Source organism: Elephantulus edwardii, unplaced genomic scaffold (genome assembly GCF_000299155.1).
Source record: "Elephantulus edwardii isolate Elephantulus edwardi_28Jun2011 unplaced genomic scaffold, EleEdw1.0 scaffold00007, whole genome shotgun sequence".
Classification (NCBI taxonomy): Eukaryota; Metazoa; Chordata; class Mammalia; order Macroscelidea; family Macroscelididae; genus Elephantulus; species Elephantulus edwardii.
Window position 1 is genome coordinate 15,931,316 of NW_006399757.1, and position 12,373 is coordinate 15,943,688.

Below are 12,373 nucleotides of genomic sequence, written 5' to 3' on the forward strand. Positions count from 1 at the left end.
CTCTCTCTCTCTCTCTCTCTCTCTCTCTCTCCCCTTTTCTTGTTGTGTATAGAATTGGATTCAACTGGTACAGGAGGAAATTGTCCCTCCTTCTCCAGTGGAGCATCTGGTGGATCCAAACCACATGTCTTTGAGATTGCAGGACAGCTTCTTGCCACTAGGCCACCAGAGTTCCCTACTACTTTCTAAAATTAAAATAAACCCACAAAAGCCAAAACGCAATCTTGAGTATATCTAATTAAAACATCTCAAGAACATATTTGATTATATAAAATATAATGCATAGGAATGTATAAAACACAAGGTATGTGAATGAAACATAACATATATAAATGATTGTATAAAACACAAAGTACATGTACAAAACATGCTGTAGATGAAGGATTATATGCAAACAAAAAATGTTTTTAAAAGAATATATTTGATGTATTGAACAATGATTACTGACAACTAAAGTTGGGAGATGCCATAATCTATAAAGCAAGCAAAATTTCATTAAAAAGAAAGGAAAGAGAGAAAAGACCAAAATAGATGTTGGAAGAGACTCTGAAACTTGCTTTCAAATGGAGAGAAGCTAAAGCAAAAAGAGAAAATGGTGAAGGTAGGTGAACAGAAGGGCAGTTCATAAAAACTAAGCAGAGTAGTACAGCAAAGTGTACAGAGACCTGGGGTTAGAAAGCCAGAGGGGAGAACTTAACAGTCTCAGACTGAATGAACTAAATGAGGAAGAAATTCAAGCATTCAGTATGAAAGATTCTATATATTGAATGGTGGAAGCATAAAAGAAGATGGAAGGACAATCAGTAAATGGAGCTTATTTTACAAATGCCACTCTAAGCGTCGTAAGCAGTATAGTAAACATCTTTGTCTTGACCAAAGGTGCCCTGCCTGGTAGAGTCTGAAATTCAACCCTACTCTGGCCTGTATTCTAATGTAGAATTGTGTCTGAGGTAGTATGATGAGAGGATGTATTTTCTAGTATTTGCAGAGGCTTCTGGAATTATAATGGCCATATCTTTGCCTGCCCCCTTAAATTCTAGCTTTACTAAGTAACTTTGACCTAGAACAAACGTAAGAGATCTCTACTTAAAATCATAGTGATGGAACTCAAGCCACATAACACTAATTGTTCCAACTAAGAATCTTGTAGCAAACTGGAGAAATTCTGTGATCAATTACCAAATGCCTTTAAATTGTGGTGTTGAGAAGAGTATGGACAATTCCATGAACTGCCAAAATAGCAAGCAGATGTGTCTTGAAAAAAGTGCAGCTAGAGTGCTCCTTAGAGGCAAAGATAGTGAAATTTTGTCTCACATATTTTGGACATGTTGGTGGAAGAGGCTATTGCTTTGAAAGAGATTTCGTGCTTAGAAAGTTGGAGAGTCAATAAAAGAGCAGAAGGTTCTCAACAAAATGGATCAACACAGTGAGTACAGCAATGGGCTTAACTGTCAGAAATGGTGAAGATGGCACAGAAGAGGACAAGGTTCAGACCCGTTGTTCATAGGGTCACCATGAGTCGTTCTTAACTCAATGACAGATAACAACAGTAAAATTACCAAAAAGACTTCTCAGGAATTTTATTTTATTATTTTATTCCCAAGCTCCATTTTGGTTAGCATTAGCAATTACAGGAGAAAAAAAAGTTTGCATCCCTGCAGTTATAGCCTCAGATTGGGCTCCTGTGCATCTCATGTGCAATCAAAGATTAGATTCACCTCATTAACTAAAATGAGGAATCCATGTATTTTCAAATGTCATCATTTTTTGTCTTTTCAAGTTGTAATACCATATAAAAAATTTAAGGCGTTATTATTCCTCCACTTCAATTACAAGTTCTTTAGAGGGTGAAAAAATAGCCTGGAGGATAAACCTCAAATCCATTTCAGCGTTGCATCCTCTACTGGTATTTATGAGGAGAATTGCCAAACAATTGCCCAGGAGACACATGACTGGGAGCTTCAGGGAGGCCTAAAACTTGTTGCAGAGTGTGAAGTCCTGGTGGCTGGGATTTCTGACTTCCAAGCTGAGTCAGAAGGGCTCCCCCTCATCTCTCTAGGAGGTCTACCTTCCCACCTCCTCCCTCTCCAGCTCCCTTTTCCCTTTTTTTCCCCCACCCTCCTCCATTTTTCCTCTAAATCAGCCAACCCTATTTGTGGCCCATTTACTTTCACAAATCTTCTGTCTCTCCCCCATTCACCATCTCTTGAGGAGGAGGGAGGGAAATCACACCATAACCATCACTACCAAGGAGCTCTGGTGGCAGAGTGCATAATGTATGAGACTGCTAATGAGAATACTGGCAGTTCAAGTCAACCAGCCTTGGAACCCTGATGGAGGCTTGTCATGAATCAACTCAATGACAGTGGGCTAAGTTTTACCACCATCAACAGCAACAATCATAAAGAATGTACCTAAACTTTCAGCATCTTAATTTCTCCCTGACTTTCTCTATATGTTGATAAGAAAAACCAAGCTGCTTCTTGGAGGCAAGGATCCTGAAATTCGGTCTGACATACTTTGGGCATGTTGCAAAGAGGAGCAGTCCTTAGAGAGGGACATTATGCTTGGGAGGGTGGAGGGACAACAGAAGAGGGGAAAACCCTCAATCAGATAGGTTGACTCATTAATTGGGGTAATGGGAGTAGGTATGTCAGAGAGACAATAAGGTTGGCTCAGGATAGGGCTGGGTTTAGAGATGTTGTACATAGGGTCACTATGAGTTGAAAGCGACATGATAGCGCATAAGAACAATCTAGACTAGACTCTGACAGTCCATAATATTTAAGACTACTTTTCTAACAGAACTTGGAAATAAAGACATCCTCCCCCCTGGAGACTTAAGAGAAATACTAAGAAACTAGAGTGGAGCTACGATCCTAAGGAGTTCTTTATTTTAGTCTCTTTTACTTGTTATAGTCCTCAAGGACTATCCTTAAGGTTGAGACCTTCTTCCTCAATCTATAAAACAATGCATGGAACAGAAAAGACAAATTAGATCTTTCACTGATACTTCTTCTGAAAAAGAGAATGCTCTGAACCTTCCACCCTCCTCATCTCTTCTTTTACCCAATTTAATAGCTTAATTTTTTTTCTTATAAAAGCATATGGTGTGTGGTGACCCATATACTTTATTTGGTTAAAATAAAAAAGTGATGATAATGGAAATAGTTACTTTACTATGTAACCTTACCCAAAAATCTTGATGTTTGATCATTGGCAGTGAACTACCATGGGAGATCCTGTGTTGTTGCTGTTGTGAGGTGAATTATGATTTACAGTGATCCTATGAACAACAAATCAGAAATGTGGCCAATCCTGCACAATCCTCACCATCTCTGACATTCTCAAGTCCATTGTCACAACCACTAGACCATCTCATCAAGGGTCCTGTGCTTTTTCACTGACTCTTGGCCTTTTCCAACATGATATTTTTTCCCAGGGGCTGGCCCCTCTTGGCAACCTACCCAAAGTGCATGAGATGAAGTCTAATCATCCTTGCCACTAAGTAGTATCATGGTTGCATCTCCAAGACAGATTTGTTTGTTCTTTTGGCATTCATGGTATATAGGTAGAGAATATAAATGCTTCTTCCTCCCCCCATATTCTTTCCTCATCTACTAAAATGAGTTTGTTGTTACCTAATTAACTATATCACTTTTTTCAATATGATGTTAAAAAGAGTTGGGTTCATTTACGTTGTGCTTCAAGAGTTTCAAAAAGTTAATTGGAGCCAAGAATCTAGATGAATACTTTTTTTTTAACCTTGTCTACCTCATTATAGCTTCACACATGTAACTAACTCATGTAACTTAAAGTTTGGGCAGTAAGGCGGTAGAGACATTTTGATATATTATTGGCTACATGTAAATTGCTTAGACTCAGAATCCTAAATTAAGATAAGCAAGACAGTGCTGGCGCCACTGAGGTGTACTCTATAAGTAGCCTAGAGGGAAGGTGGATTAAATGGTATTAACCTATTGAAAGTGAAAGTGTAAGCAATTTCACTTCATAGTTTCTAAAGGAATGCGCCCATACATCATGAGAGGCTTTTAGAACTTTCAGACACAGGAAACTGATTTCATATCTTAGAAATTTAATTTATGATAATTTTAGTAGCATCAATCCAAAACTCATAAATCCAAAATGTTAAATGTTTAATAGTTTAAGGGGATAAAAAAAGTTGAAAATAAGATTACTTCCTACTAAAATTTAAGAGCTAGGGGAAAACAGTGAAGAATAATAAAGATGAGATGTTTTTCATATTATTTAATTCTATTTTTTTAAGTTAATTTAGACAGAGGCTGGGCTAACAGCCCAGTTTTCTGACTTACTGTCACTCAGAATTTACTTTATGATGCGTTGAATAGTGAATTGCCACAAGCACTCAAGTTTATATTATTAAGACACCTTCTTAATAAGTAATGCAAGAACAATGAATCCAAGTTGTGTGTTTTGTTTAGCTGAAGCTAGAGTTTTTAAATTAACACAACAAAAAAAAACTTACTTAGCTAAAGACTAGAAGGGGAAAGCCAAGAAAAGAAATGAAATGATCATGTCTTCAGAGGAAAAGAGAATGTGAAGAATACAATTGAGAAATTGAGAAAATTCAGGCTATTTGCCGTGGAGTTGATTCTGCCTCATAGTGACCCTAGACAACAGAGTAGAATTGTCCCAGAGAGTTCCCAAGGCTGTAATCTTTAGCACCACCTCTCATCTATCTGTTTTTTTCTACTCTGATGTTTTAAAAGTTGCTGTGATGCTGGAAGTTATACCTCCCGTACTTCAAATATGAGCAGAGTCCTTAATGGTGGACAGGTTTCAGTGGCGATTCCAGTTCATGACAGAATAAGGACTTCTGAAAAAAGTTAACTAGGGGAAACTGTAAGCACAGCAGCAGATCATAGTCTGATACAGTGCCAGAAGCTAAGGCCCTCAAGTTAGAAGTCACTTAAAACAAGAGTGGGGCAGGGCTGTGTGGTGTCAAGGGTTTATTTTTCGAAATGGTTTTCCTCGCCATTGATTGACTTCGACATTGCCCCATGGGCAGGCAGGAACATGTGAGTCAACAGTGTTAGTCTGTTTCCAAAGGATTGGCTAGTCTCACCATTTAATTGAGCAAATACAGAAGCAAAAACTGGGAATTTCATCACCAATAAGGAAGAGGAAGTAATGTGCATCCTTCAGAGATCCTTGTGCTAGCCAGACCAAGATCTATACAAGAGGAACAGCAGCCTCCATAGAGAACTGGAGATAGGCATGCATAGAGCTGACTTGGGACTACTGCTGCCCTACAGAGCCAGAGCCAGAGGCCTTCACCCAAACCTACTGATAGGACTGATGGAAGATACCATAACCACACTTTGGAACACTGACCTAAGCCAACAGGCTAAAAGGCAAAGGACCTGCAGTTTGTCAAACACATAAACACACAGAAATGTTTGTAAAAAAAAAAAAAAATAACAGAAATTACTGAACAGATTACAAGGGATTGCTCCAGAAGATAAAGTGTTATAATGAAAGATCCAAATAAAAGGAGTTAGAAAACAGAAAAGTAAGAACAAGCTAAACAGTTCTCAAGCTGAAAGAATGAAAGAAAAAAAAATTCAGGACTTAAGTTGAAATAGTGAAGATTCTATAGACAAGATACTATGACAAGATAGCATCAAAGAAGATGGAGGGAATATACAAAGTTACAGTGCCAAAAAGAAATGGCCAACATTTAACCATTTTAGGAGGTAGCATATGATCAAGAACTAATGGTAATGAAGGAAGAAATTCAAAGCTTCACTGAAAACAAACTTCAAGGAATTTATGGAACCCCAACTGATATGTTGCAACAAACATTTATGTAGTGCTTAAAGTGGTCCCTCATATTATTTCAATAAATTTGGAAGGTAGCTATTGATCAATTTAATGGAATAAACCCATATTTATATTTATAGCAAAAAAAGTGACCCAAGAGAATGCAGAAATTACCAAACAGTATTACACACAAGTAAAATTTTGCTGAAGATTAAAAGCAAAACAAAATATTGCAAAAGGATTGCAGCGATACATCAACAGGGAACTGCCAGAAATTCAAGCCTGATGCAGTAGAGGAAGTAAAACGAGAGCTCTCATTGCTAATGTCAGAGTTGTCTTATCTGAAAGCAGGAAATATCTGAAGGGTGTGTGCCTGTTTTTATTAACCTATGCAAAGGCTTTGGATTGTGTGAATCATATCAAATAATGGCTAACATTGCAAAAAATGGGAACATTTATTTGTGCTTCTGTGAAACCTGTGTATACACAAACAAGCAGCTATTTGAACAAAACAGGGGGATAATTTGTCATTTAAAACCAGTAAAGGTGTATGTCAGTGTTGTCTTTTCACTATACTTACTCCATATATGTGCGGAGCAAATAATACAAGATTTTTTTTTTTATTTTATGGAGAATGTTGCATCAGGATTGAAGGATGATTTATTAGCAACCTAAGAGTGTTTCTTAGAAGCAATGATGGTGAGACTTCATCCAATATATTTGGAGATGTTATTAGGGAGAAGAGATTAAAGTTGTTAACAATTACAACTTGCTCGGCTTCACAATCAACACTCTTGGCACCAGCAGTCAGGAAATCAAAAGATTATCTGCATTAGGAAAATCTCCTGTGAGGGTCCTCTCCAAAGTACTGAAAAGCAATGATGTCAGTCTAGAGAATAAGGTGTGCCTGATCCAGGCCATAGTCTTTGCAATTACTTTCTATACATCAGAATGCTGGACAATGACTACAGATGACAGAGAAGAATAGATTCCTTGGAATTGTGGTGCTAGAGAAGAGTCTGGAATATACCATGGACCACCAAGAAAACAAATAGATCTGTTTCTCTTTAGAAGCTTGGATTTTGAAGTTCCATTCCACATACTTGGGACATGTGGCCAGAAGGGACTGGTCCTTGGAGAGGGATATCATACTTAGAAAGGTAGAGGAACAGTGCAGGAGAGGAAGACCCCAGCTGAGATGGATTGATACAGTAACTGGGGGAATGGGAGTTGGTGTGCTAGAATCAGTGAGATTGGCTCAGGAAGGGCAGGCTTCAAAGCTGCTTTACATAGTGTCACTATGGGTCACAGGTGACTCGACAGCACATAACAACAACAGTCCCTAGAGATGAACTGCATCTCAACATCAAAAAGACAAATATCCTTACCACTGGATCAATAAGCAACTTCATGATAGATGAGGAAAAGGCTGAGCTTGTCAACAATTTCATCTTGCTTAGATCCACAATCAACACCCTTCTTACCAGTAATTAGGAGATCAGGAGATGTATTGCATAGGGCAAATCTACTATCAGGGACCTCTCTAAATTACTGAGGAACAATGATGGCAGTCTGAAGACTAAGGTATGCGTGAGTCAAGTCAGTAGTTTCAATCACTTGCAATGCATCTGACAGCTGGACACTAACTAAAGACGGCAAAAAAAGAATTGATGTCTTTGAACTATGGTGTTGGAGAATAGTACTGAATATCCTGTAGACAACCAAAAGAACAAACAGATGTGTCTTGGAGAAAGTGCAGCCAGAATGCCCTTTGGAGACAAAGATGACAAAGCATCATTCACATACTGTGGCTAAGAGAGGCTATTCCTTAGAGGGAAGTATCGGGCTTGGAAAACCGGGAGGTGAGTGAAAAAGAGGACCCTTAATGAGGTGGATTGACATTCTACAGCAAAGACATTAGTGTGACAAAGATGATGAGAGTGGCACAGGACAGGTCAGTGTTCAGATCTGTTCATAAGGTTGCTATGACTGAATTCGGTGGTACCTTTCCACAACAACACTAGAGGAGAGCATCGTCCTTGGTAAAGTGGAGGGTCCGTGATAAAGAGGAAGGAATCCCTTCACGAGACGAATTGACATAGAGACTATGAGATTGGACTTGAACATGATAACAACTGTGAGAGTGGCTAAAAAAGCAGTTGTATTTCATTCTGTTATACATGAGCCCGCAGTGAGTTGGATTGGAGTCCGTGTCACTTAACAATAACAACACTATTTATGAATTGGACTGTCAAGCTTTCTGCCCGGGATGCCTTCTGGTAAGCAGCCCAGTGACTAACCACTACATCAGCAGGGCTTTTGTGAAGAGGATACCATGAGGAAATGTCATTGAAAGATGTTGGTATGTTAACATCCTGCATGGAAGACTCTCTTCCAGCTGCTATAATGTGATACAAAGTTATGAGGTGTCAAATATGATTCCCCAAGACAGTAACCACAAAGCAGACTTCTGCACTAAAGCCTTTATGACTTTTTTCCCCCTTCTTCCTAAAGTCTCATTAAAAACAATTGTCTTTTGCTTTCATGTCCTTGAAGGGTATTCTTTTCTCTACTCTTAACTATAATACATGATCCCTGTAGGTATTTTTCCTCTGGTTTGTTCTTATTATTAGTTTAATATACATCCGTTCTATTCCCTATCCTGTAGTTAAGATTATTTGTAACCATTTTAAATTGCTTTTCTTTCAAGATTAAAATTCAAACCATTTTTGGTCACCTAAGAACTCTTTAAAAATTCCCATTTTACTGTTTCTCTCATTTCCCTCTCTATACATATTTCCTTTCTTTTAAGTTTCTTTGTTGCTCCTGGCTCTACATTTTCCTTTATGTCTTTAAAAATTTCCGTTTATTGTGCACCAGGTGTCTTCCATTGCCTGCTCTAAGTGCCTCTAAAGCGCGTGCTTTCCATGGGGAATAGCTCTCCATAACAATTTTATTATCCAGAAAAGTTTGTGTTTATACGACAAATATCAAAATGTTTTATTACCTTCAGAGAAAGCATCCAGATGATTAACCTTTCCAGTCTGTATCTAGTTTGTCTTCTAAGCATGCCCCCTCATCTATTTTATGCTGCAAACTGTTTTTTATACATATTAATCAGTTATTTTTCTGACCTTCTAATGATGAATAGTCTCATGCCTTTATCAAATCTCATATTTTATAAATAGCTAAACGCTACAGCAGTAGTCTTAAATTTAACATGGACATTAAACAAGCCTCATTTTTGAGGAGAGTGATAGAGCTCTTTCTGCTACTGCCATCTAGTGACTCTTCTCAATATAACTATTTTCCAGAAATTCTCCGTAGATGGTGTGCCCAAATAACAAAGATGTCCCATTATAGGACAAAGTAGAACTGCCCAACGGGTTTATAAGCACATTTTCCATTAAGAAAATACATTTTGTTTCCTTTTTTAAGCAACTATGAGCAACATTACTTACAGATCTCATTCAGGAAAAGAATTTTTGTGTAAGAATATTTTTATCAAAGATCCCATAGTGGAATCTTTGATCTAAAGAGGGGAAATAGAAAAAGTATTGCTCTGAGAAAATCTTTAGAATTCAAGGTAAACTACATCCCCTGAAGTTGTCCTAAAACTGAATAATACAGTAGTTTAACTTAACTGGTAAAAAAAAATGTCTCGCTAGGGCATTACGCTCCTTTAACAACAGAAATTCTAAAGATTAAATAGGAACATTAGTGAGGCAGGGAGTTCGCATGAATGGGAAGAGACAATTCAGAAAAGGAAGGTTGAAATGGTGGCACGATTCAAGCAATGTAATCCGTGTCACAAAATTGTGCATGTGTAAACAACTGAGTCGGACATGTTTTTCTGTGTGTATTCTCAACAAAAAGAAAAGGCCTGTTAACTAGTTCTTCCTTTACTAATTTGCTTATTAAGGGCATGTTAATGTTTTCTTGTTTGCTTCCTTTACTAAGTTGCTTATTAAGGACATGTTAATGTTTTCTTGTTTGCAGCAAATTGAAATCAACTATATGGTTTCCGTAGTGAGCAAGGTGCCTATAATAGATGTAAAAATACAGTAAATGTACTTATAAAATAAAATAAAAAATTGTAAGAAATAGGAAAAGCAAAGAATGAGCAATCCCGTCCTTTTTGGTTTTCAGCCTTTGAAACCCAGTGGAGGGTCAGCTAGCTATAAATTGGTTTCAGCTAAACTGAAATGAGGTGTTTTATTGTGGTGTGTGTGTGTGTGTGTGTCTGTGTTCTTTTTTTTCTGAAACAGGTTTGTTGTTATATACTGTAAAGTCGACTCCACCTCAGTGATCCTATGTACAACAAACAACTCTGAAACCTGCTCTCTCCTGAGTCAATTTGATCATCTCTGACACTCTCACCCCCATTACTCCAGTCACTGAGTCAAGAGTCTTTCTGTCCTGCGCCGTCCCTCCACCCTCCCAAGCATGATGTCCTTCTCCAAGCACTGGTCCCTTCTTGCAACATGCATTAAGTATGTCAGATGGAGCTGCAGAATCTTTGCTTCCAAGGAGCGGTCTGGTTATGAAGTCAATAATTTGGTCTACAAAACAAAGTTTTACATGTATTATGGTTTTTATTAATCCTGTCATTTTATTTTATTTATTTTTTTTGTTATAAATACACATGCAATCCTGTCATTTTATTAATTTTGTCTGTTTTATGTTAACCTACTACTTTGTTAAAAGGTAAATGAAACTAAATTTTCACATTTATCAAAGAGTAGATGATGTTCATTTCTAAATCAGTATCTTAATTTGTATTTTTTTTCTTTTCCAGATCTCTTTCGAAACCCTCTGTGCCAATATAATCAGTATCGTTTATATATAATCTACCACCTTCCAAGAGTGGATTATCTTGACGGAAATAGTAAGGACACCTTTTTTCTTTGCCAGAAAATATTTGAGAGGTAGTCATAACTCAGCAGATGAAAATGTAAATAAAATACCTTGACTGTATAACAAGGAAAGAATTTTCTTTTTTTTTTTTTCCAAAGAGGAGGTAAACTGAAAGGGACAGGGAAGAAAATGTGCAACAATGAATGGATGGAAATCCAAGTCCTCTATAAATTTTCATTAAACTCTCAATTAAAAAAGGGGGGAGAGCAGCTGGTTTTGTATCTAAAAAGCTTTCAATTCTTTAATTTTGACAATTTTAGCACTTGAAATTTGCCTCTTGATCACTTTATGAAAAAGACCATCCAGCAGTATGAATAGAGATTTCCCTTTTGCCCTAGTTTTAATAGTAAGTGTTGATTGTCAATCATTTACCTCTGGTACTTCAGTCACTTATCTCTAAAATGAAAGCATTATATTAAATCTCTGAAGGCCTATTTAACTTTCCAAAGCCATATTCTGTGAAATCTATAAATATATTTTAAATATAAAAATTGGCATTATCAATAATATTTTCACTATGAATAAATCTTCAAACAGAATGTCTAGTTCATATAAGCGACACATTTTTTTCAAAATCTACCTCAATGCATTATTTTACATATGAAAGGCATTTTTCACTCTCCAAGTGCTTTATTACCTATCCAGTGAAAATTAGAAATAAGTGTGATGTGTCTTTTACAAATTAGTTTTGGCAGGATGAGTACATATAACTTTGTTTATAAAAATACACTTCTTTTTCATTACTTTTTAAAAGTTTTCACTTTTTAAAATTAGTTTTTTATAAAGTTCTTATACATTGTGTTTCACACTATTCTTCCCTCACACTGGGTTTTACACTATTATTCTCATGTTCTATGTTTCATAAAATTAATCACTATTGGATCTTGCCCACCATTACCCTGTTTTGAATGTGTCCAATGCATTTTTGACTCTGCAAATATATCTGTGGTGCTATGAAGTAATGGGAATTTTTTTCTATTATCAGGAGTTACAAGAAAAGAAAGAAGAGAAGCAATTACCATTTTTAACCATGAAAAAACACATATCCTTCAATCAATCGCATTTGGAGGAAGAGTTGATGCTTCATGGAATCGTATGTCATTATTCAAACAAAAAACATACGCAAGATTACCTTTTGGTATGTTGGGGGAAACTTAAATTGTAATTAAAACTCAACATCAAGATCACCATCACAACAATTGCAATTACAATAAGCTGTTTTTTTTTTATAAGCAGTCGAGTCACCTGAAACTCAGGGAACCTAATGTACAACAGCCTTAAACCCTGCTCTATCCTGTGCCAATCCTATTGTCTCTGACACGCCTACCCCCATTACTCCAGTAGATAGTGGAAAAAGTACACTCTCAACTTTAGTAATTTTGTTAGTCTAATTAAACTGTCTATGCCATTTTGATCTTTGTTCAAGTCTACTGCATTAATTGAGGTATATGGTAATAATAAGTATACATTGAAGCCTTTACGCTACCTCCAAGGGCCCTGTGAACAGGTGAAAGTAGGACGATTTCATCAATTCATCAAAGTTTTGGAAAATTAGGAAAAATTATTAAGAATATATAGATTATCAAAAAAGGAAAATGAGGGACGCAGCGCGAGGGTGACGCAGCGGGAGGGTGACGCAGGGCGAGGGCGA

At 37.0% G+C, this 12,373-nt stretch overlaps 1 protein-coding gene across 1 annotated transcript in view; it reads left to right on the top strand.

Annotated features, from left to right (window-relative positions):
• The window catches only part of LRRC72 (leucine rich repeat containing 72), a 74,904-nt gene that overhangs the window by 47,632 nt on the left and 14,899 nt on the right, over nt 1-12,373 (top strand). Inside the window, exons 6-7 of the mRNA XM_006880380.1 lie at nt 10,604-10,693; nt 11,708-11,860. Coding sequence (XP_006880442.1) covers nt 10,604-10,693; nt 11,708-11,860 — 243 coding nt within the window. The remainder of the gene's footprint in view (nt 1-10,603; nt 10,694-11,707; nt 11,861-12,373) is intronic.